We start from the raw sequence: 26,897 nt of genomic DNA, 5'->3' as shown, positions 1-26,897 counted from the left end.
CTTTGACTTAACCCTTGAATGATCCCTACCTCAATTGATGAGTTTATATTAGTGTGGCTGAGCCATAACTCTGGTTCTAGGTGCAAACAATTTGACTAATACTCTTTTCGTTCATTTTTTAGTGTCATTTTATGAAATTTTATATTTCTTTAATTGTTATTTTAAAGAGAAAGTGATAGGCTTTTTAGTTGCGTGACATAAATACCCCTGTATAAAAAATGGAGTATATATAATCTAATAATTTAATTAAAATCCAATCAAATGTGAAGCATACTATGCTTGACTTTAGTTGTTTATGCTTACTCCTTGAGAGGAAGCATCGCTAAATGCTAAAACAATGTATAATAACTTTTTAAGGTGTTTCTTGTAGTAATTAAATTGAAAAAGATCACGATGAATGAAATTTTTCACTAAATAAGTTGAAAAATGGAATCAATCCCACATCAGTGACAGTAGAGAAGAGGTAATTGTGCGTATAATAAAGGGTTAGCTCTTGCAGGTCGAGACAAATTGTTTTTAACGGGTGCAAACAATAATTATTCCAAAAAAAAAAAAGAAAAACACGACAAAATATGTGGATTTTTTAAAAATTGAGGGTGTACATGCGCACCCCTGAGTTCTATGTAGACTCGTCACTGCTTATATAAGTCATAACCACTCCATTAATTAGGTTAACATGAACTGATTGAAACAAAAGCTGCGCATCAGTGTGAGAGACTAAAAGGTGGAAAGCCCTAACAAATTCTCCCAAGGATTTTTCTAAAGATTGCTCAATCGTCGTCAATTGATCCATCATTCATACAAGGTACGATATTTACTAATTTATAATTTTCCTATTCACACCATATAATTGCGCATACGATTTTTGGTATATCTGTCAAGATTCAACGATGGATATCAGAGCTTAATGGGTACATTTTATGGCTATTATTATTTGTTATTTTCTCCCAGTACGTGTAACCATCAGATCTTTTGTTCATTTTAATCCGACTAAAATTGTTATTCTTGAAAATATATTGAGGGCTTTTGTTCATTGATTTTGTACGAACATCATACTTAAAAATCAACTTTTTTTATTGAGTGAAAGATGAGAAATCCATGTGTTTATTTTTCAGATCTGCAATGAACCCTAAAATTTCAATCATGAATTTCTTTTAATTGGGTTGATAATACTATAAATTTTCACGGGGATTCTCTTGTTATTTCGCTATTAAAATCTCTACAAAATTATTGTGAAATTCTTCCTATAACACAATAATAAGTCGGGTCAGCTGCGGGTCAATGAGAACCAGTTTAATCATAAATCAGGTAAAGAAGTAACGGAAAACCCTACCATGCCAGCTCACGCGTGTTTTTTTTTTTTGTTTTGAAAAATAGCCCACACGTGTGTTAGGCGTGGCAAAAAATTCTAAATTCCAATTTTCATTTTCTTTCTACCAATTAATAATAAATTTATTATTCTAAACAATTTTAAGAATTTGTTGACACACACATATACATGTATCATACTTTAAAATACCATATTCTAAAAAAATTTGGTCTGAAATTTTTGTAAACATTCCCTGCTCTTTTGTGTCTGGAATAAATCTCTCGATTTTTTTCATACTATAAATTTACTTTTTAAATTAAATATAAGTGGATAATCTCATATTCAAACTTCAATTTTTTACGTCAAGAAAAAGACTTCAATTTTTATATATGTACATAATAGTGTAATAATTTATATAGTATTTTTTTAAGAAAATGTAATAATATACTATTAACCGAACTATCACTCTCTCAATTTTAAAAAACATTTTATTTGATTAGATACTACATGAGTACATGTACAAGGAATCTAGTTTACCCACAACTTCACAAGAAAGTTATTATTCAAATTATGATTCTCATACGTTTACTATTTTAAATTTTTTGGGTACTAAAAATTATTAATTTATTACGCATATAAATAAGGAATAGAGAAACAAGAAAATACTACACGAAACACAAGACAAAAAATAAATTGAAAAAACTTGAGTAGAAAGAAAATGAATCGCCATCATAGAAGGGGTAGTTTCGTCATATCAAACATATATAATTTCATTATACACCCCCCTCTCTCTCTTCAAAATTTTCACCCTCTTGTTTTTTTTCTTCAACCATTTCAGAAAACTTTCACAAAATCAACACAAACCCATCAATCAAATCATAAATTCATCATCACAATATCAAAATCAAATCTCCAATTTCTCAATTCATATCTTAATATCTCATCATTATTTGATTTATAAAAAAAACCCTAATCTCTCTCTTATTTTCGCCAAAAATATAAATTGAATCCTTTTCATTATTATTTTAGCGATTAATTTGGGATTTTGTATATTTTCTATTTGGGTTTTTTGTATAATTTCATTCTATGGCGAAAGGAACAAATTCCGATGAGTTTATGGTTCTTTCTAGGGTTAGAACAGGTTTGAAGAGAGAGTTTGCATTTGCAATGAAGGCACAATCTGAGATCGATTGTTCATTGGGTCGAACAAGGGGTGGTAGTAAGAACCGGAATGAGGCACCGGTTCAGGAGATACCGGTTGGGAAAAAAGCAAGGAAAACTGGTTTAGAAGATGTGGGGGGTGTAATGAGTGAAGAAGAGGCTAAAAGTGATGTTGTGGATCTTGTTAGTGATGATGACCCTAGGGTTTTGGTTGGTGAATTGGAATCTGTTAAGAGTGTTGTTGATACTGTGATTGATGATGATGAAACCCTTTTGGTTGATGAGAATTTGAATGAAGAAAAAGATAAAGTTGTGAATGAAATTGAAATGGAAATTTGTGAAACCAAAGAGGATAAAAATGATGGTGCTAATGAAGAAAAAGAAAAAGTTGTGAATGAAATTGAGATGGAAATTTGTGAAACCAAAGAGGAACAAAAAGAGGATAAAAATAATACCCTTTTTGATGATGGTGCTAATGTTAGTGTTAGTGTTAGGAAAAGGAAGAAGGTTACTTTGGAGAAACCAGTGAGAAGGTTTACAAGATCAGCATTGAAACAAAAAGATGAAGAAACTAAGGATAATAATGTTGTTGGAATGGTTGATAATGTAGTTAATAGGGAAACTGATGTTTTACCGGTTATGTCAACTCCGACTCCGATGAAATTGTCTAAGTCTGGTTTGAAGAAGTTTCCTGTCAAGTTAAAGGATTTTTTGGCTACTGGAATTCTTGAAGGGTTGAAAGTGAGATATGTCAAGGGACAGAAGGTATTGTTTTGAATTGTTTTGTTTTGTTTTTACTTTTGGTTTTGTTGGTGAATGATGTTTAGGGTTTTTTTGATGAAAAAAGTGAGTGTAAAATGTGAGTTTGTTTGTGAATGATTTGTGTAGGCGCGTAAACCTGGAGAAAAAGATTTGCCAGGAGTGATTAGAGATGCCGGGGTTTTGTGCTTTTGTGAGAGTTGTAAGGGGACTAAGGTAAGTAAAAGGAAGATTAGTTATTGATTTTGTGTATGTGTGTGTGTGTTTGTGTAGGTTTAATGTATTGTAGGTTAGTAATGTGGCTTTTTACTATTTTGTGTTTTTGTTGAGAGTAGGTTGTCACGCCGACTGTTTTTGAGTTGCATGCTGGTAGTGCTAATAAACGTCCTCCGGAGTATACTTACCTTGAGAATGGAAGACCCCTTCGTGATGTCATGAATGCATGTTTGGGTTTTTCATTGGATAAGCTGGACGAAGCTGTCCAATTGGTCCTTGGTGATTTCACTTTGCAGAAATCTAATATCTGTTTCAATTGCAGAGGTTTGATATGCATATGTTTGCTTTCCTAGATGTGACACTATGTAATTTGGAATCGAGGTGGTTAAACGTGTAATTTTGATCAATTGTTTGCAGGGCCAATTTCTGAATCTAGTAACGGCGTGTCAAAACTAGTATGCAATTCATGCATGGAGTTGAATGAGGCTCAAACTAGTAGCCAACTTCAAACAGCAGCAACATGCAGTAAAAGTATTCCCCCAGTAGTTCAACCCAGGTATCTTATTTATTTGTTATGTGAACATATTGGGTGCACCATGGTACATTCTAAGAATTTAAGATATAAGTATGTACTTTACTTTATGATTGGCATAATGTTTGTCGGGCATTTTAGATCCTCCCTGTATTTACCTATGCTATGATCAGAAGGCTCATTATCTTCCTCTGTTTTATTTAACGCCACTTTCACTTTTTTATGCTCGGGCACATGGTCACGTGTACAATGCTATAAACAAGCACATTGCTTGCTTGTATTTGAATACACATAAATAGTACATGCTGTGTGATCTATCAAAATTCATTGGAATCATTGTATATATGATGAGTGATCCTACTATTTCAGATCACCAGAAACAGTAGTAGTTCCAGAGTCATTAATCACTGGGATGGCGGTTCCAAAGTCATTAAACAATGAGATGGCAGTTCCAAAGTCATTAAACACTGAGATGGTGGTTCCAAACTCGTTGAACAGTGAGATGGCGGTTCCAGAGTCATCAAACACCCAGATGATTCCAAAGGGATTAAGCACTAGGATGAAGCAGAGCGCATCTCGTGGCAAGAGTCGGGGAAAAATAACTAGAAAGTATGTTTTTTAAGCACTTAATTAAAACATTTGCCAAAATTAAAATTTACTGATTTAGATGTATATTATTATATATATTATGCATTACACATGCCGTTCTAGTCTCTTCAGGAATTTAAAGTTTGGTATCTTTCTTGAACATATTTTGATAGGGATCTAGGGTTGCATAAGTTGGTATTTGAAGAGGACGTGTTAGAAGATGGAACTGAAGTAGCTTACTATTCTCATGGAAAGGTTGCTTTTATTAAGATGGGTTCTGTTTTACCTTGTTTTATGACTTTTATCTTTTCTGATTTTGCTTTTGTGGTGTGGTCAGAAACTATTGGTCGGTCACAAACAGGGATACGGAATTAAATGTTCCTGTTGCGATACTGAGATTAGTGCTTCTCAGTTTGAAGCTCATGCTGGATGGGCATCTCGACGCAAGCCGTGAGTTCTTGTTTAAATTCTGTTATTGGATCTGTAGGGTGTATATGCCTTGTCTAACTAAGCTTTGCATGGAATTGTTCATCATATGCCGAGTTTTATCTTTTTCTTTGCCTATGAAATACCTTGTGCATTGTATTGATATTTTTAAATTGCGGTAAAAGTAAAACTACATAAATATTGATAGAAAACTAGAAAACAAGTAATGAAACTTTAAAGGGATTCAATGAAAAATATTTGAAATAATCGTATATAATTGAAGGAAAGATAGAACAGTTGCAGGGATTACTCTCCCTAACCACCCACAGAGCTGAGCTCCTTAGAGAATGTGGAATTCTCTGCCTAAAACAGAAACCAACTTTTCATGCCTCTCTCATCTCACGACCTCCTCTACAACAGAATTTCCACTCACCCATTACTCTTTCCCTTCTCTCTTCCACCTGCCACCTTTTTCTAGTTTTCTATTCTTCCTCATATAAATTCTCCAAAAACTGGGCCTCTTTTGATTGTCAAAGGCCACTTCATCAGCAGAGGGCCTATCAAAGATGATTTTACAAGTTGAGAAATGAGAATGGCATGTGCCATTACTTAATGAAAAGCGAAATTTTATTCAAAATTAGGAAAGAGGAATACAACCACTAATTATGGAATTCTTAATGCATATAGATTCTTATAATATATGTGCCTCTGTGTATGCGTGTGTGCGCATGCCTTTAAATTGCACTTATCTCAAAAAAGTGGTTTACAATCTATTTAGAGATTTGTTATTTTGCACCTTTATATGTGGTGTTTTGTGAAATTCACCCTCATTTCCTTCCTTGTTTAACATTGAGTTGTATTGCAGTTACCTGCACATTTATACATCTAATGGAGTCTCACTACATGAGTTGTCCCTCTCTATATCGAAAGATCGGAGATTTGCTGCCAGTGATAATGATGACCTTTGCAGCATATGTCAAGATGGAGGGGATCTTTTGTGTTGTGATGGATGCCCAAGGGCTTTTCACATAGGTTAACATCAATTTCTTATATCATATATTAATTAATTGATAATTGATGGCTAGTTGATTTTATTCATTTTGTATAGAAAATTGTTTTGACTGGGTTTAGTTTCTAACTTGATTGTTTAGTATTCCCTCCAGACTCAGTTATAAACAAAGAGCTTAAATTTACTGTACTTAAATAAAAGCATTGTGCACTAATTTATCCACATTTAATGTTTGTATTTCAAAAATGCTCTTAAATTAATTTATTATTGGTGTGAGAAGATAAACATTATAGTTACCGGCAAGTAGGTACATGTATTCTCTTTTGTACATCAAAGTAGGAATTTTTGCTAATAATTCAGTCCAGTAAGAGTACCTCTCTGCACCCAGCCAAAAAAGATATAGAAACATAACTGGAAAATATTGAGAACAGCTTTTAGCCCATGACAAGTGCAAAAAGTCATTTAAACAAACACTGGTCAACTACATATGCCCGTTTGTTTTTCTGTAACTTGACTTTTAAGCTGACATTGCGTTTTGTTGTCAACTTCAGATTGTGTTCCTCTTCCATGCATTCCAAGTGGTACTTGGTATTGTAAATATTGCCAGAATAATTTCCAGATGGAGAGTAATGTGCAACGTAATGTGAATGCTCTCGCAGCTGGAAGGATTGCAGGCGTTGATCCTTTAGAACAGATAAGCCGAAGATGCATTCGCATTGTCAAAAGTGTAGCTGTCGACCATGGGGGATGTGCCTTGTGCGGGTAATGCTCTATTATATTTTTCAACGAGTTTCATGTTTAATATAGATATATCATTTATAATCTTATATTCCTATGTGTTTCTTATTTGATCTGACGTACACAGCAAGTTTTTTATGCTATGCTTTGTGACATATTTCTGGACTTGATTCTTGTATTGCTTCTGTTTTGCTTCAACTTTGCCTTTTATTTTATTAAGTTGCTTATAGCTTTGTGATACCGCTTGCTGATGTTTTTGTTATAATTTACAGAGGTCATGATTTCACTAAATTATTTAGTCCTCGAACAGTAATGATTTGTGATCAGGTATTGCTTTACGTGAATTATAGACTTTCAAGCCTTAATTGTCAATTGCTTTAATGAATATCACCATAGGTTTATTTGAAGCACTGATTGATGTGTTCTTGCAGTGTGAGAGGGAATTTCATGTTGGGTGTTTGAAGGAGAATAACATGCAGAATTTAGAGGTATCATCATAATTTCTAATTCTATTAACTTATGATTGAAATTTGTTTGCTTTTCGTTGACTTGATGTCATTTTCCAGGAATTACCTGAAGGGGATTGGTTCTGCAGCACAAGTTGTAATCATATTCATTCTTCTCTAGTGAATTTGGTCGCTTCTGGGGAGAATAGTCTCCCGGATTCTATTATAAGTTTGATAAAAAAGAAGCGTGACACTGGCGCTAAAGAGAAAGGTGCAGACACTGGCGCTGAAGAGAAGGGTGCAGACACTGGCGCTGAAGAGAAGTGTGCAGACACTGTCGCTGAAGAGAAGGGTGCCGACACTGTCGCTGAAGAGAAAAGTGCCGACTCTGTCGCTGAAGAGAAGGGTGCAGATACTGTTGCTGAAGAGAAGGGTGCAGATACTGTTGCTGAAGAGAAGGGTGCAGACACTGACGCGGAAGAGAAAGGTGCAGACACTGATGCGGAAGAGAAAGGTGCAGACTCTGTCGCTGAAGAGAAGGGTGGAGACACTGGCACTGAAGAGAAAGGTGCTGACACTGGTGCCGAAGAGAAAGGTGGAGACACTGGCGGTGAAGAGAAAGGCATAGACACTGGTGTTGAAGAGAAAGGCGCAGACACTGGTGTTGAAGAGAAAGTTGGAGACACTGGTGTTGGTCCTGACATTAAATGGAGGGTTCTGAGCTGGAGGTTAGTTGCGTCTGGTGAAAATAAGCAATTGTCTAATGAATATAGGCAAGTGCTTTCAAAGGCTGTTTCAATCTTCCATGTGAGTATATTTGTGTTTCTTCCCCATATAGGTTATTTGTTGTTCATCTATTATATTGATAATACTCCGGAATGAAGTGGAGAGTTGGTTGTCATTTAGATTTAATATATGCTTCGCTTGCCTAACTTTAAGAGTTGGAATGTCTTGTCTCCAGGAGCAATTTGATCCTATCGTTGATTCTTCTTCTGGCCGTGATTTCATTCCGGCAATGCTGTTTGGGTAAATATCAATTATTATTTTTTGCACTAGTTGATTTTTTGTAGTAACATTAATGGATGTTAATGAATTTGATTTCTTGTGTTGGGTTGATTTCCACAGAAAGAACATCCATGGACAAGATTTTGCTGGAATGTACTGTGCAGTGCTCACTGTCAAGTAAGGAATGACGATAGAATGACATTATCTAAATGCATAACCGGCTTCTTTCATAACCTGATTCCAGTTTTTTTCAAATTGTTTTTCAGCCAAGTTGTTGTTTCTGCTGGAGTATTTCGTGTCTTTGGACCAGAAGTAGCAGAACTTCCCTTGGTGGCAACAGACGGCAAGTACCAAGGACAGGTTATTTGATTTAGTTTTGTTAACATACCATTATTTGTTGTTTTTAAATTCAATTAATTTAAGATTGTGCGAGTGTCTGCAAATATTCTTAACTGAAATCATACTGGTTTGTTTAGGGTTACTTTCAGTGCCTGTTTTCTTGCATTGAGAGACTACTTCGATCTTTAAGTGTGAAAAACCTTGTCCTTCCGGCTGCTGAAGAAGCTAAATATATATGGACTAATAAATTTAAGTTTACAAAGCTCGAGCAGGATGAGGTGTGTAATTTTTTTTACGTGTCTCAGGGTTAAATTGTTTGTTACTTGTTATGCTAACGTCTGTTGTCTTTCCTACAGATAAACAATTATAAGAGATTTTATCGTATGATGGTCTTTCAAGGGACCTCAATACTACAGAAGCCTGTTTGTGCACTACCAAGTACTTCTAAGGAGGAAACTGTGTAAAGTTTTTAGAGGCCATCTTATGAAATGGCCTTTGTTTTGGGTTTATTTTGATGGGTGCAGGGTACACTTTTATTCAGTATATACAGAGTGGACCTGCCTTTTTGGTGTACAGAGAAACAAAACCTCTTACTGATGCAATTTTTTGTAGAGAAATTAAATGAGATTAGAATTGAACATTGAGGAAACTAGGACATGGGAGAAGGGATGTTGAGAAGCTAGCCTAATTTTTGGTTGTTACTAACTCACTTATTAGCTGCCATCGAGCGGTTTTAATGTGATTCTGATTTGAATCTAAAGATTTTGGCTTAACATTATTTATTGCACCCCTTTGTTGTTGATTGATTCTATAATTTTTTAACTTGGCGTTCTGATCCTCAGCTGCATGTTTTTGCTCTGCAAAACAATGTTGTTGCTGGTTGCCGTATCTCTCATATGCATACCTGTAAAACAGTCTACTTGTAGTAAGCATCACCGATACTCAAGATTTTGGCAGAGGCGAGGTAAACCTTTCGTATTTGAAAGGTTTTAGTGTATGTTTCTTGAAAAAATCTCTTCATCCCTCTCCGCCTTCTATCCTTTAATTTTTCTTTGATATTAGCTCATCCTCAGTGTTTATGACCTTCCTCTCCTTTCCTCTCATATACTATTTTTATTCAAGTACAAGTTAAAGGCTGTTGCTCGGGATCCAAGTAATCCCAAGTAGCTTAAAAGTTTAGTAGTAGAATTTTTCTATTGAATCAAGTCACATTTCTTGATTATAGCATACTTCTTGCCAAGACAATTGATTCAGGGCTTGATAGGTCTGAGTTTGACCTACAATTTTTTTTCAGGCCTGGTCTACGGCCTATTAAATGTTATTTATTTTGGCCTGACCTGAGTCTTTTTAAAGTCTGGCCTGACCTTGTAGCCTATTTAAAAGCCTGTGTTACATAAAAGTTTCTATATAATCTTTTTAAATAGGCTAAACAGACCTTAAAAGCCTATTTCATATTTAAATTTTTATAATTTTTTTAACATTAAGAAAAAGCTAATAAAATGATTACAATAATTAAAAGTTAATAAAATAACAAATATGATTAAATAATAATATATTTTTTCTTTGGCAAAAAAAAATATAAATAATAATAATTAAATATAAACAGGCTGGCCTATCAAGCTTTGCAACTTTAGTTTTTCAAATATATATTAAATCTTTTACGGTTTCAACAACTACTCCTAAATATATGGAATTTACATGAGGATATAATAGACAAAATATAACCTTAAATTATCAAAACGACAAGTAATTTGAAACAATTTTTTTTTCTTCTAAAACGACAAGTAATTTGAAACGGAGGGAGTAACAAATTAGAAATTAATTTATCTCAAGTATAAAAATATTATAGATTAAGGTATCGTTTGGCCTAGCTTTTTTTCCTTAAAAGTAAGAAGTTAGGCCAAACAATAATATTTATAAGCAATAGTAAAAAAAAAAAAAACAGCTTCTATATTTTAAGAAAAGTTATAATTATCAAACATATCTTTTAACCCTATTATAATAAAAAACAACAAATTTTAATTTTTTTATAAAAAAATAAAGATTTACCAAACAATTTGAATTTTAGTTAAAAAGCTATTATTTCTAATTTTATGATTAAAAAAACTTTTACATCTAAAAAAAATTTGGTCAAACAGTACCTAATTAGAGTTTGATTTTTTTTTGCTAGAAATCGAATTAGACTGTCAAAAATTTGAGACGACTAAATAAGTGTTCTTTTTTGTTTTTTTCTTCAGGTAATTAAGATCTATTTCGTTTTGAAATAATTGATGGAAATAAGATAACAAATTTGATACTATAATTTAGGATATATAATTGATTATCTTTTAATTTATTTGAACAATATTTAGGATTGACCATAAAGGATATATATAAAATTTAAATCTAAACTAATTTTTTCGAAAAACAAAACAAACTAAACTTTCTTCTTATCCAAGAAATTCCAAGACGTAAGAAAGCGTATTTGCATCATGTATAAATAGGGCTGCATTCACTCATATGAGAAAAACACAAAAGAAGTTTACGAGATAAAGGAGTATTTAGAAGAAAAATGAAAGAAACAATCATGACTTCCTCATCCTCTACACAATCAGGTATGTTTTATAAAAATTCAAATTTTATAAGCAAAAATTAGCATGCTTTGTTTAAAAGTAGAATTAAGTTTGTTTTCAGAATTAACTATAACATGAAGTTAGAAATTGTATAGGTTTTAGTTCTATATTTAACTTATTTTCGTACTTATGCAAACAACTTATTTTTATATATTACGTCTTATTTTTTATTCAACATGCATGCTCAGAAGCTGCTCGTTACTATTTTGGATTGTATCCACAATACCAAGTGGAGAATGAACACTTTCAAAGGATGAATTACAATATAAAGCTGCAACGTCCAAAGCTCAAGCCTACCGATCGATTAAATTTTCACATCAACATGATTTCGCGTTCCCTTGATTCTAACTCGGTTTGGCGCCTTAACACCTTACGTCATAATTATCAAGATGTGAGTTGCAAAAGATTTTTTCAAGAAGGTCAAGATTGGATGAATTCTATCTTGTTCCACCAAGATTTTCCCTCTGAATCACGCGAGGAGCTAGCTCAAAGGCTCGTGCCTGAAGTTCATGAATTGTTCGATTTCGATGAGAGTTTATTTGGTTCTGATCTCGCTAATGGAGTTGGACCTTCTAATAATCTTAGGTTGTTCACTTTGCATCTTAGGGTTGTGGTGGAAATGTAGTTAGACATGCATATTTGATATTTAGTAGGCATAACTTTGCTTGGAGATTAAGAGCTTTTATTTTCCTTGTGCTAGTATTTGTTTAATTAGGTTTAACTATAAATAAATTTATAATTGAAGTAGATAAGTTATTTGGTATAACGATATTTCTTTCAGAAATTTCTCTTATCGAATCTTTCATATATTATAATTGATCTCATATTTGATCATGAATTTGCTGCACAAGCAATTCTCTAAGTAATACACTAAACTAAAAATTTTATTTTTATATCAAATAAATCTCAAATTCTTCTATACTTTCACCCAAATCACAAATGTTAATACGAAAAAAGATGCACATTTAGCCAACAAGGCCGGTTCAATTAGTTAGGTGTTGGTTCATATCTTACAAGGTAGTGAATATATATCCAATTCGTCAACGCGAGAACTTTATTACTAGATACTCCATTCGTCTCAAAATATAAGCAAAACTAAGACAAAGAAACAGAAACTTGATGTATTCGGTTAAATATTTGGACCAAATACATTCACTTTTGTTGACCAACGTTTACTTATATTTTGGGACGGAGAGAGTAATATGTAAGTATTTATGTTAGTGCACTTTCAATTTTGAGCCTTGTCCTAACGAGTCACCGGAATCCAAGTCACCTGAACTTTTTCCTATAAAAAACTCCACATAGTAAGGAACAATATTGGGTTATGAGATAGTTTTCCTGCAAATTATGTTTAGTTTGATTTACATAAATATTATTGATTTTTTTTTTGTACATAGTTATAATATTGGTGTGAAATTGGAACCAACATATATATATATATATATATATATATATATATATATATATATATATATATATATATATATATATATATATATATAGCCACTTCTATCATGAACAAGTTCATCAAGTGGTGCGTGGTGCACCACTTCTCAACAACTCTACGACGAATACAAATTTTATAAAATTTACCCTTAGATTTAAAGTTTATATCACATAGATCATCCATATAAATTTTTAGAAAAATTGAGAATAATTTGATATGTTATTGAGACCCGTCAAAATTAACGGTATTTAATAAAAACTCATAAGCCGTTAATTTTGATGGGTCTCAATAACATATCAAATTATTTTCAATTTTTCTAAAAATTTATATGGATGATCTATGTGATATAAACTTTCAATGTAACGGTGAATTTTATAAAATTTGTATTCGTCGTAGAGTTATTGAGAAGTGATACTTGATGAACTTGTTCATGATAGAAGTGGCTATATATATATATATATATATATATATATATATATATATATATATATATATATATATATATATATATATATATATATATATATATATATATATATATATATGTTGGTTCCAATTTATATTTTATGTATTTATAATTTATGAATACATAGATCATGAAGAGTGGTCTCCCAGTTTCACACCAATATTATTTTCTACCTACATATGCAATTATTTTCTAGTGCTCTAATTAGTGTGAACTTGTTTATTGGATTAACTTATAGTTTATTGGATTAGCTTATAAACTTGTTTGATAAAAATTGAGGTGTTTGGTAACAAACTTATCCCATTAACTTATAGTATTTTTTGAGATACTATGTACCCGTTTGGATTCGACTTATTTTTGAGCTTATGAAAATAACTTATGCAAATAAATACATATTTATGTTAATTTTTAAGTTTTCGACAACAAAAATTTTATCTTTAGAATTTTTTTATTATCATAAACTAGGTACATAGCCTTCGGCGCGTTATATTGCGTCGGGGAGTTAGGTCCTAAGGGGTCTTCGGTGCGTTGCACGTGCCTTCGACGCGTTAAGAAGTTGGTTTCAACGAAGTTAATTTTATAAACAGAAAGAATTAGTTGATTTAAATTGTTGTGTTATAATTCATTGACACAACGATCAATTTAATTTTTTTTTTTTTGAAAACTTGGTATCCGGCCTTAGGACCAACGATCAATTTAATTAGTTTATTAAAAAGTGTATTAGTGAAACAAAATTCAAAATATTGTTCATTTACTTATAAATATGATCATGTTAAAAATAATATTTGTCTGCAATAATACTTAGAAGAATAAAGATTAATAAAATAATTTTGGTTAAGACAATTTTCCATAATATAAATAACTTTCAAAATAACTTCATGGACTAAAAATAATGAATTCGACAATGTTATTGAGTTTGGTAATAAATTTAAAAATTAAAAAAAATAATTTAATAAATTTATCTTGGTTGAATAGGAAAATTAAAAAAGTTGTAATCAATTTTAAGGATTAAGATATCAATGACATAATACTCTTGATAATTAAACAACAACAACACCTTATTTTTTGTATCATTTAAATTTCTTTTCCCGTATATAATAGTTAGTTAAATTTTTAGATCAACAATAACTTGTTTCTTGTTTACAATAGTTAGTTAAAATGTTTCACTGAAAAAATTTATTCACCGTATATAATAGTTAATTTAAAATTTTCATCAGCACGTACCTTATTTCCCGTATATAATAGTTAATTTAAATTTTTCATCGACAACAACTTGTTCCGTGCGAATAATAGTTACTTTAAAATTTTCATCAACAACAATTTGTTCCATGTGTATAATAGTTAATTTAAATTTTTAATCAACAACAATTTGTTCTTCGTGTATGTTATTAAGTTTAAAATTTTAGCTTTTTACCCCTATAAAATATTAAGTTTAAAACACTGTCAAAACATAAAAATATTTGAAGTTTAAATTTATTTATTAGCAACAATTTTTTTTCCTCTATATAATAGTTATTTTAAATTTTTCTTCATAAACAACTTATTCCCCGTGCATGATATTAAGTTTAAAATTTTATTGTTTTCTCCCGTGTATGATATTAAGTCTAATACATTGTAAAAAGAATATTTTTAGTTAAAAAATTATTTGCAATATTTTGTTCCATATTTGTCATGTGTATAATAGTTATTTTACAAAATTTACCAAGGAAAACTTGTGCCGCGTATAATAGATATTTTAGAATTTTATCAGGAAAAATGTATCCCGTGTATAAATTTATCAGTGAAAACGTGTCTCATGTATAATTAAGTAACTTGTTTCCCGTGTATAATATCTATTTAAATATTTCATTAAAATAACTTGCTTCCCATGTATAATAGTAGCTATTTAAATATTTGGATTAAAAAAATTATTTAGTCCAAATGTTAAATCAAATACATCAGATTCCTTTGATTAGGTTTCTCATATCGGTCAATACAGATTCCTTTGAAAGTCTATTTCACATAAACATATTTAATAACTAATTATATTTACTTTTAAATATACTTATGAACTAATAAACGAATGTTTCTTTCATATTTAACATGATACTATAGAGAATTTAACTATATATATCGTCATATTTCATTTTGAGTTTATAATAATGTATTTATATATGTGAAAAACTATAATTGATTATATATGTTGACTTGCTCTATTTAAAAAATAGACTGACCGAAGCCTATGTATGCTAAGCCATAGACCCCTGTAGATCGATCGGGTCTATTTCTAACCGTACTTATTGAGAACAAATTCTCCATGTATATTAGTTACCATAAAAACAAATGATGAGCATGTATAATAGTGTTTTTTTAATAAAATATAAAAACATTAATTATTAGCTTTCTTCCTTACATAAGGTTGCCGCAAAAGGACAACATCCTGCTACAAACTTATGCTTGACTTTCTTTTTTTTTTTTGACGAAAACTTATGGTTGACTTGACAACTCAATATTCATCTCTTTAGATATCACAACTTTTTCATTTTAAATAAATACATAAATAACTACATCATACAATAATAAACTAACATTTTTTACAGAGATTAACATATGCAGGATTTGTAACTATAACAGAATTTTACTGAAACACTGAAAGCAAATAAAAGGAAAAATTATATGACATTTTATCAAACACATGGTGTGCTTGTATGAATCCGAAACAAACAACATAAAATAGTAATAGGCAATTACATTCTAACACAACAAATTCCAAGAAGAAGAAATCACAACTTTTACACACAGAGAGAGAGATATGATTTTATAGAAGAAAATCACTAACCCATGTAGTGTTGTAAAAATTGGACCTGAGGCGTGCTGATCGCACTGTCCTTAAGAATTTATCCGCCTCATAAGCGCAAATCCCCCAGGATTCAACAGATCCTTCCCGGATATGAATCATATCCGAGGTGACAGAACTAGCAAGACATTATTGACACCGATGATGTAATCCAGGAAGATAACTCAATTATATGTGAAAAGGAAGAAGTTTTCTTAAGAGTATTTCTCTAATCACTTATATTTTACTCACATCTCATTCTCATAATTTATCCTCTCACGTACCACCATCATCTTATGTTCTTTTACATAATATACTCATGTTCTAATTAATAGTACCAAGCATAACTTCCAATCCTAGTAATTAGGATTAAAAACCAAGTAAATAGGAATTAAGACAAAAACGTGTACTATATGACTTGGTAAAAAATTAATTAATTTAATCATTATACAATAATTAACTTTAAAATAAATTTATTCAATAAAATATCCAACATGTAGTTCTTCTTCCTTCCTTGTATTATTCTTCTACAGATCTTCTTCTTTCCCGTTCTTCCGTCGATGTTATCTTCTTTCTCGGTCTTCGATTGAATGTGAGAGAGAGCAAAAGAAAGAATGAAGAATGAGACGTGAGAACCCGTACGTGAGAAGAAAGAGAGAAAGTGTGAAGTGGATAATGAGAAATGAGAAAAGAGAGATTTGAAAAAGTTAGATTTGACAAATCTAAAATTTGAAATTCAAAATAAAGTGAAAAAAATTGGGCAGTGTGAAAAATTTCAATTGGGCAGAGTGAATTTATTTTTGTGAAATTCCATTATTGGCCTAAGTTTTGTTCTTGTACCAAAAAAGTATTAGTGTAATTAGTGAAGGACAAATAAGTCAAGGGTCGAAAAGTGATCTTAGAATGAATGAGAGAATTTTATGCCAAATATTTCAAGTTTAACCTTCAATCAAAGAGAAAAAAAAAAAAAAGGGCTTAAAGGGCAAAACAGGTTTTTAAAGATCATCTTTCTTAGTTTATAGTAGACTACCTTGACAAAAGATATGATTAAAAAAAAAAAACCCTTGACAAAAGATATATATAAAATTTAAATCCAAAGATTCTAATTAGTAAAAAAAAATCCAAAGATTCTAAACTAATTTTTCGGAAGAAAAATAAAATAAAATAAAAGCTATCTTCTTGTCCAAGCAATTCCAAAACAAACCCTCTTCTCATCATGTATAAATAGGGCTGCATCCATATGAAAAACAAAAACACAAAAAAAGAGCACGCAAAAGAAATTTAAGAGATCATGACTTCCTCATTCTCTCCACAATCAGGTATGTTTTATATTAGATGTGTAAAATTAAATGTTACATATTTGGTTTTTTTAAAAGTAAATTTGAGTTTGTTTTCAAATTTAACTATAACATGAAGTTAGAAATTGTATAGGGTTTTGGTTCTATATTTGATTTTACACTCAAATTTATTGTTCAACTCACTTTTATATGAATACGTGCAAATATGAATCATGCATGGTGTACCTTAAGGCATTGGAACCATTATTTTGATGTATAGAATTGCAAATAATTTTATTTTATGAATCATATGTACACATATCTTATTTTTTTATTTAACATGCTCAGAACCTGCACGTTACTATTATGGATTGTATCCACAATACCAAGAGGAATATGAACACCTTCAAAGCATGAATTACAATATAGAGGTGCAACGTCCCAAACTCAAGACTACCGATCAATTAAATTTTCAAATCAACGTTATTTCGCGTTCCGTTGATTCTAACTCGGTTTCGCGCCTTAACACCTTACTTCATAATCATCAAGAAGTTAGCTGCAAAAGATTCTTTCAAGAGGGTCAAGATTGGATTAAGTCTATCTTGTTTCACCAAGATTTTCCCTCTGAATCAATTGAGGAGCTAGCTCAAAGGCTCGTGCCTGAAGTTCATGAATTGTTCGATTTTGATGAGAAATTATTTGGTTCTGATTTCGCTAATGGAGCTGAACCTTCTGATAATCTTCGATTTACTTTGAGTCTTAAGGTTGTCGTGATGATATAAGTAGACATAACATCGTAGGTGTTATTTTGGAGAGATTAAGAGCTATTATTTTCCTTGTATTAATATTTTGGATTTGTTTAATTAGGTTTAACTAAAAATAAAATTTATAATAGATGTGTTTTTTTTTTTTTAATAAGACAAAGAGCATCTTGACATTAAGGGACAAAACAGGCTTCGCCCCCATCCTTATCTCTTATAGCATAATAGATATTCAACGAAGAATAACAATCGCGAGGAAAGAGGAATGCGGCAAAGAGGATCGGAGAAGAGTGAGATCGGAGCAAATTGAAGGGTGAATGAGATCGGAGCAAAATCGTGGACGGAGCAAAATCGGAGTGAGAGCGTTTGCAAAATCGATGTCGCGATATTGATGATAACGACGACGTGTTCAGAGATTTTTACGCCAAACAAAAAATAATAATAATAAGTAAATATATAAGGAGAATAGTAGTAATAACAGTACTTAGTAAATAGAGTAATAATATAAAATTAATTTACATCAAATGGTTGTTAATATACTTGAAATTAACCAGGAACACGTTTTTTCTTGTAGTGTTATCTCTTATATTATAAGCTTGTATACAAAAGAAGACCCTAAACCTAATTTGTTTTTCCTCCACTTTTATCTTGTAATTTTTATTAAAAAATAATACAATTTTGTCTTGACTAGGATTTAAACACGCGACCATTCAGTGCAAGACAATATTTTCAACCACTATGACAAGTATACCAATTATGATTAAAATTATGTGCAATAATTGATAAGCACGATCGATTTTCATAGGAAAGATTTGATACTACAATTAAACACCATCAAATTACATTGCACAGTTTAAACAATTAAAAACCGATAATTAGAAATCTAGCAAATCATTAAATCGTACATTTTCTTAGTGTTTTATTTTTCGAAAAAATTTACATTTTTTATCCTAATTCAATATTTTTTACTATTTAACTAAACATGTTAACCATTTTCTTAGTGTTTTTTTTTTACGGAAAGAAAAAAATCATTAGACTTAAAAGTTACTTTATTTTAACTAAATATGCTAAGAAAAATATATATATTTTTTTTATATTTTTCTGAACTTAAAAGTTTATTCATGTTGAGGAGTATGATTGATCGTATTACTGCAAATATATATATCAATTGGTGATATTTATGCAAATAGTAGTTGACTCCAGGTATATATCAACGTGACTATATTATACGAAAAAAATCAATGATTCACATTTGTTTCTTTTGCTAACAATGTATCCTAACCTTTCCGGATCAAAAAAGATTGTTTTCTGAAAGAGTTTTGGGTGTTGGCGATGGAGAAATTGATGATGACAACGACGATGATTTAGAACTTGACATTCCATCAGATTTATTGATTCCAAATTCAGGTGATCCTCTTGCTTCAATCGTTGAAAGCACATATCCTCAACTTTTACAAAACATGAACGATATAACGTGTTTTCAAAATAGAGCTATATTAGCTCCTAAAAATTCAATAGTCGACACAATAAATGATTATATGTTGGATTTAATTCTCGGTGAAGAATAAACATATTTGAGTTATGATACTCCACTCGCACAGAATGTAGATGGTCAAACAGTGAATGATGTTCATACTCCCAAATTTTTGAACATGATTTCTACGTTGTGACTCCCAAATCACAAGTTGAGACTTAAAGTTGGAGTTTCTGTTATGCTATTAAGGATTTCGAATAAAAAATTAGGATTATGCAATGGAACAAGACTTATTATTACAAGATTGGGAAAACGTGCTCTTAAAGTTGAATTTTCTCTGACATCATCTGACGTAAGAATTATTTTTAAATTTCAACGGAGACAATTTACTTTAATGATTTCTTTTGCGATAACTATTAATAAGAGTCAGGGACTATTATTGCAATTATCATATCGTAATTTATAATTATATATCTTACGGCTAATTAGACCCGTACTGATTAGTTCATATAATTAAAGTAAATAAGTTATTTGGTAACGATATTTCTCTAAAAAAAATTCTCTCAAGGAATCTCTGATACATTATATTTGATCAAGAATTTACTGCACCAACAAGTAATACACTAAATTGAAAATTTTATTTTTATTTCAAATAAATCTCAAACTCGTGTATACTTTCCTCCAAATCACAAATGTTAGTACCAAAAAAGTCACATTGAGCCAACAAAGGCTGGTTCAATTAGTTAGATGTTAGTTCATATCTCACAAGAACGTGACTCGTGAGTCCAATTTTCACTGTCAATGTGAAAACCTTACTAATGGATAATTTATAATTATTTATGTTAGTGCACTCTGAACTTTGATGCATGTTCTAACGAGTCGCTGTGATCCAATTTACCCGAACAAATAAAGAAGATTCCCATTCCGTAGTTATTAAGAAGATCACGAATACTTTTTGGAGGAAGATCTAAGTTTAGTGAAAAAATTTGCACATTGATTTCTTTCTCTAAATGTGTGATATAGAGATTTGAGAGAGTAACTATTTTATATATTTGATCAACACAACGTGAATATAATACTTTGTTGTAAAAATTGGACCTACTCACAATAATAAATCACATATAAATTTAAATGACTCAAACAAATATTATAGATCTAATTTTGTGAGTGTAGTAGTTTGATGTCAACCGCATAGTAAACAACAACGAAATCATACCTGTAAAATTGTAAACCATGATACAATACCTGAGGCGTGCTGATCGCACTGTCCTCCTTAAGGATATATCCGCCTCATAAGCGCAAATCCCCAGATTCAACAGGTCATTCCCAGATAAGTTCAACGATACCTTTGATGAAGTATATAAGGGATATCATACCTTTGATGAAGTATATTTTGTTACATTTATATAAATATCATTGATTTTTTTACATAAAACATAAATATAATATTGTTGTGAAGCTGGGAGAGCACTCTTCATGATCTATTCATAAATTATAAATACATAAAAATATAAATTGGAACCAACATAGATATAGATCAACCTACATATATGCCATTATTTTCTAGTGCTCTAATTTGTGTGAGTACTATATGACAAACCATTGATAACTGGATGATGTCCCACAAACAAACCAACATGCCCTATAAGCTTATCTTTCCTAGAAAAGGTAGTGCCACATGAGCATTGCCACCTAAGATCACCACAATGTTTCTCATGTGTCCTCAAATCAGAAAGCACTGAAAATTGCTTCAAATTACACCTCTTGCACACATACATTTTAGGACAATGACTTCTCTTGTAATGATTCTTAGCACAAATCAATGATTTCAATGGTTGAAACTTGGCATGTTTTTGATTCCATCTACACCCTTCTTGAGGACATGAATATTTCTTATTTTTCATACTCATCAAATAATCACTATTGCTCTTATTAATTGGATTGCTCAATGCTGCACTACTTTTGTATTCATCACCATGAGCTCTCATATGCATCCTTAAATTTGCATCCCTTTTAAACCCTTTACCACAAACTTGACAATAATGTGTGTACTTAGCTAATAAATCCGTCGCGTCCAATTCAACTATATCTTCGCCACATTCTACTCCAGTCCGAGCATTAGACGGCCCAAATTTTAGACTTGTATCACCGCGATCACAATTGTTCTTCGTTAAAATATCTTCATTAGAACCTTTTATACTATTATTGGTTTCACTAATTTCATGACCAAACTTTTGATCATCAATATCATGCTCTAGCTTATATCTTTCACCAAACCAATCCAATGCTTGTGACTCATTATTAGAATCTAATAAGCTTTGACCTCTAAGATCTATGTTTGTATTATTGTTGCCAAAACTTGATTGAATATTATTAGATTGTTGCTTTTGAAATTCTTGGTTTGTGCATGTAGTAGAATTATTACCTTGAGGGAAATTACCAAGAGCTATTTGTTGGCAAGTGAACATGATTGATGTGGAAGTTACTATGATTTCTTGTATTGTGGAATTCATGTTGGATATAGCCATTGAATTAGTTGATGAGTCTTGTTGATTTGGGGAGAGAATAACACCTACAAGATTTTGCACTTGATTGAATTTTTCTTTGAGAATAGAGAGATTGAAGAGGAGAGAATTAGAGGGTGATCCTGAAATTCCTTCCATGGAATTTGGTAATGGCATCAAATCTTCTATGACCATAGGAAACATTTGCATGCCTTGATTTCCAATTTCAAAGCTTGGAGGTGTGGTCATATTGTTCTTCAATGCTAATTTGTAGCTAAAGCTAATAAGTTGAATTTTGTGAAGGTTAATGGAATTAATTGAGTTTATTTGGTTCAAAGAAATTTAGGTTATGTATATATTGAGAGTATATAATTAATATGGTAAGTTTTTCTTTATATATATGATGATGAAGTCAACTAGGAGTTGAAGTTGTAGCTTCCCCACTTAATACCTCCCTTGCATGTACCTATATTTCATAGTGAGACAACATTTCTTCATTTAAAATTGAAAAGAAGATGCAAGTAATAGAAATTAAAGAATCTATGATTCAAGAATAAATAAATGAATCAATCAAGCATATGCTTTGAGTATCTTGGACATGATCAACCCCACAAAATCATCAAATGTATGGTTAGTGTAGGCTTTTAATTTTTCTTTGATAAATCTCTCACGTCTAGAGCTATCGAGTCTAGGGCGCACATGTTAAAGAGTGAACTCCTATCGTGAAGCAAATTGTTATGTGGATATTTTAACTAGTATGAATTGTGAATATGAGTCTCTTTTGATTATTTATCGAGTTATTTTTGTTTTTTTTATGCGGATTTGTTGGAAATTTTCAACCCTAGACTAATTGTAGCTTAATTTCCTTTATTTTCGCTTCAATCTTCATTATTTTATTTTTTTAAAAAAAAAACACTACCAGGTAGAATTTTTTGATTAATTCGATAGTGTAAAACTAGATCTCAAATTCTCAACACTCTTATATCATTTTGAAATTTTGTATACTTGTAAGTTGTAACGTGTAGAAATTTTATAAACTCTTTTTTTTTTACAAGAAATTTTATAAACTCCATTTAGGTCATATATGAAGAGTGTGTTTGAGAATTTTATCTTCAAACATTAGCTTAGGATTCTAGATGTTGATTATGATAGGTTGCTTAATATAAACCTGTCATAAAAAATGTTACTTAGTATAAAATTCTTTTATGTTTCTCTTATCTTAATCTCTCATTCAGAAGAAAGAAATACTAATATTTTTGTGGGAGAAGTTATTATACATAAGTGTAATCCTTATGCATGGTACATAAGTCAATAACATCCATTAGATTGAGCATCCACATGTAATAATCCTAGTCAATTTCAACTCACACACTCACACCTAATCTCACACCCCCCCAAATTTCTCATGTACCCCCAAATTACTCGCGCACCCCCAAATTTCTCGTGCACCCCCCCAGATTTCTCATGCACCCCCCAATTTCTCGCGCACCCCCAAATTTCTAGCGCACCCCCCAAAATTTTTCACGCACCCCCCAGATGACTTGTGCGCCCAATTTTTTTTTAACCCCCCATATTTCAAGCCTAAACCATTTTGCTGTGGGAATGGTTTCAAAAATATACACTCCAAAACCATTAAGTGCATAAGATGGTTTTGAAGTACAACCTATAATTAGAATCATAATTGTTTTTTTTTGGTACAATTATAATCATTATTTAAAACCAGTTAAATGATTTCAGATAGTTATACACTAAAACCATTTGTATTGTAAAATGGTTTTATGTGTGTTTTTATGGTTTCAAAAATTCTGGAAACCATTATGCTGGTTAAATGGTTTCAGATAGTTATACACTGAAACCATTTGTATTGTAAAATGGTTTTATGTGTGTTTTTATGGTTTTAAAAATTCTGGAAACCATTATGTTGGTTAAATGGTTTCAGATAGTTATACACTGAAACCATTTGTATTGTAAAATGGTTTTATGTGTGTTTATATGGTTTTAAAAATTCTGGAAACCATTATGTTGGTTAAATGGTTTCAAATCACAATTATTGTTTGTATTCTAATTATAGGGTTGTACTCTAAAACCATCTTATACACTTAATGGTTTTGGAGTGCATATCTCTGAAACCATTCCCACAACAAAATGGTTTAGGCTAGAAATGTGGAGGGGACCAAAAAAATAAAATTGGGGGGCAAAAGTCATATTGGGGGTGTGCGAGAAATTTGGGGGTGCATGAGAAATTTGGGGGTGCACAAGTAATTTGGGGGGTGCATGAGAAATTTGGAGGTGCACAAGTAATTTGGGGGGTGCATGAGAAATTTGGGGGTGTGCTAGTAATTTGGGGGTGCACAAGTAATTTGGGGGGTGCACTAAGTAACTTATGCATGGTGCATAAGGATAGCTTATGTATAATAACCAATCCCATATTTTTGTCATGCGCACACTTCACTGTCCTTAATTTTTTTTATTCTTAAAATCTATATATTTAATATAGACGCATGGTTCATTGGTTTGACACATTCAGATAAAGAATCTTACTAAAAATTGCATCATGTTTATTGCTTGAAAAAGAAAAAAAATAGTACATATGAAAATAAACATCATGGTGGCATGACATGAGCTGATTCAGGCCTACAAGAAATGAGTCAAAACTCATGCGGCCTTTCTATTTTTTATATAAAAGTTTTTTCATTTTTATAGAAAAAAGATTTCATGCAGTCTTGTTGGATTTCAAGTGTGAGTGGTTAAGTCTCATAATGACTATATGTGAGAATAATGTTGAATTTATAAGAGAGTTGATCATTTAACCTAATGTCTTAAGCTTTTGGGTCTCTCTCTCTCTCTCTCTCTCTCTCTATTGTTTCATCCGAGCTCCCCCGAGTGACAATATGAGGCGTATTTTTTTTTTAGAAAATACCAGTAACAATATGAGGCCCAGTTAATTAAACAGCCCAAAGTGTGATACTGTGATCCATAAGTTTTTAAGAATTTAAAATTGATTTTCAAAAAAAAAAATTACTTTAAAATTGATGTGACACATTATTTAGAGAATTTCTTTTACCGCCCTATCTATTTCTTCTGCGTTTTACATGTTTCTATTTTTATCCTTCCGCTACTTAAGTAAGTAGCGGACGTTATAAAACATAAATATGATAAGGTATCTTTGGTGTGCAGCTACTTAAATAGCAGACAAAAATATTTTAGTAAATTTGTAGGGCGCGCGAAAAAATAGGTAGGACGACAAGAAATTCTCCATTATTTTTAGACTTAAATATCATATTAGTCCCTGTATATGTTCCCGTTTTCTTGATTTTAGTCCCTATATGTTTTTTTTAAAACACTCCCTACGTGTCCAATTCCTTTTGGTTTTCGTCCCTCCCGTCTCACAAATGCTGACGTGACTAACAACATGACATGTGACATGCTGACGTGGCAAATGAAGGACCAAAACCAAAACAAAATTATTAATGAATGACCAAAACCAAAAAAACAAAATCCCTAAAAAAAACAATTTTTTAACGTTCTTTACTTTTAAAAAAACCAATTTTTTTTTCAAATAATAAACAAAATTTAATATATATATATATATATATAAGAGTGCTAAAATTTAAAATTCATAAGCCTATAGTGTAAAAATTTGCTCACAGTGTGCTAAAATTGGTTTAGAACATGCTAAAAAATCTGGCTATAATGATTAATGACAATGTGCTAAAAATAGCACATCAACTTAGGCTCCGTTTGGATTAGTTTTTTTTTTAAAGTGTATTTTTGCATCTTATTTTCCTATTATACCGTTATTTTAATTCACCAATATAATTTTTTTTCACACACTTTCTCTTTCCAATATAAATTTAATATGTTATGTACCAAAAAAATAAAAAATAAAATATATTTTTTCAAATATATATTAAATCTTTTTCGGTTTCAACAACTACTCCTAAATATTTGGAATTTACATGAGGTATAATAGACAAAATATAACCTTAAATTATAAAAAACACAAGAAATTTGAAAAAGAATAAAATTTTCTAAAACGAGTATTATAAGTTTGTCAAGTGATAAGGATGCAATACAATTATGATCAAATTATTTTTCAGGCAACATGCAAAAAAGTTCTTTTAGTTCTTGCGATAATATCCAATTGTTCTCAGAGTATGTTGTAGGAGGAACTCAACATGGAACTCTTGTTGCTGTTTGGTGGTGCAGTGAAAAATTAGAATCATTATGATTATGATGTTCATTCAAATTTTAATGTTAGATAACAGCTTAAACCAAAATATGCTAAATTAAACCAGTTAACATATTTACCACTAATTAATGAATTTTAATATTAAAAGACTTTAATAATTAAACCAGATCACATATTTATAGAGTAGAAGTTTTTAATATTTAAGAGTAAAAAATAATTTCTTAGGACATCAATAAATGAATTAATAAACAAATTAGTTTCCCCATTTTGGAAAGAAAAATAAAATTGAACAAAAGTGAGTTCAAATGTTGCTGCCCAGGATCGAACTGGAGACCTTCAGTGTGTAAGACTGACGTGATAACCACTACACCACAGCAACTGGTTGTAAGTATTTCCGTTAATCGATATATATTACATAACCCTTCATTTTTGGCAATTTTATTTTTGTTGAATAAATGTTTGGCAATGTTAAACCAATGATATATATAATCAAAAATAGATAACATAATTATCCAAAAAAAAATAACATAAAATAGTGCAAAATTAGATAGAGCAATAAAGTGTTCATTCACCAAATACCAAACCCAATTTACTAAGAATGAATAGTTAGTTATGATATTATGGAATCAAATCGTTTTGATGGTCAATTTATTGGATAGAGGATTAGGAAAGTGGAACAATTAATCTGTTGAAAGAAATTTTTTTGATACTAGTAACATAAATAGAATGTGAAAGCAAGCCAATGCCCAATTTTTTGGTGATGGGCTAGCTAGTTAGTAGGGACAATAAGCCACATAGTAAACCAACTTATGAATTAATTT

The 26,897-nt window shown here is 31.1% G+C and overlaps 2 protein-coding genes and 1 non-coding gene across 3 annotated transcripts; 1 reads left to right on the top strand and 2 right to left on the bottom strand.

The window, feature by feature from the left end:
• The first annotated feature begins 1,976 nt into the window (after window positions 1-1,976).
• On the top strand, window positions 1,977-9,301 carry LOC123896735. The gene is made up of 17 exons (XM_045947094.1): window positions 1,977-3,235; window positions 3,359-3,445; window positions 3,565-3,769; window positions 3,863-4,001; window positions 4,347-4,586; window positions 4,739-4,820; window positions 4,903-5,015; window positions 5,857-6,023; window positions 6,552-6,762; window positions 7,011-7,065; window positions 7,170-7,226; window positions 7,305-7,991; window positions 8,146-8,210; window positions 8,310-8,366; window positions 8,456-8,549; window positions 8,666-8,806; window positions 8,885-9,301. Exons 1-17 carry the CDS (start codon window positions 2,396-2,398, stop codon window positions 8,990-8,992), a joined length of 3,348 nt encoding a protein of 1,115 aa, XP_045803050.1. The 5' UTR covers window positions 1,977-2,395; the 3' UTR covers window positions 8,993-9,301.
• Window positions 9,302-20,757: 11,456 nt separating this feature from the next.
• On the bottom strand, window positions 20,758-22,230 carry LOC123898635 (protein SENSITIVE TO PROTON RHIZOTOXICITY 2-like). The gene has a single exon (XM_045949648.1). The coding sequence runs from the start codon at window positions 22,131-22,133 to the stop codon at window positions 20,952-20,954; it is 1,182 nt and encodes a 393-aa protein (XP_045805604.1). The 5' UTR covers window positions 22,134-22,230; the 3' UTR covers window positions 20,758-20,951.
• A 4,152-nt stretch (window positions 22,231-26,382) lies between these two features.
• Window positions 26,383-26,455, bottom strand: TRNAV-UAC. The gene has a single exon. It is a non-coding gene; the product is annotated as a tRNA-Val (tRNA).
• Between the last annotated feature and the right edge of the window lie 442 nt (window positions 26,456-26,897).

The sequence above is a fragment of the Trifolium pratense genome, linkage group LG7, assembly GCF_020283565.1.
Source record: "Trifolium pratense cultivar HEN17-A07 linkage group LG7, ARS_RC_1.1, whole genome shotgun sequence".
Taxonomy (NCBI): domain Eukaryota; kingdom Viridiplantae; phylum Streptophyta; class Magnoliopsida; order Fabales; family Fabaceae; genus Trifolium; species Trifolium pratense.
This window is presented reverse-complemented; position numbering and strand designations above follow the sequence as displayed.

Excerpts from the sequence above, each read along its gene's own strand:
- LOC123896735 (XM_045947094.1), top strand. The coding sequence starts at position 2,396 with ATGGCGAAAGGAACAAATTCCGATGAGTTTATGGTTCTTTCTAGGGTT. Across the intron at positions 7,066-7,169 it reads CAGTAATGATTTGTGATCAG|TGTGAGAGGGAATTTCATGT; the intron begins GTATTGCTTTAC and ends GTGTTCTTGCAG. Across the intron at positions 7,227-7,304 it reads ATAACATGCAGAATTTAGAG|GAATTACCTGAAGGGGATTG; the intron begins GTATCATCATAA and ends GTCATTTTCCAG.
- LOC123898635 (XM_045949648.1), bottom strand. The coding sequence starts at position 22,133 with ATGACCACACCTCCAAGCTTTGAAATTGGAAATCAAGGCATGCAAATG.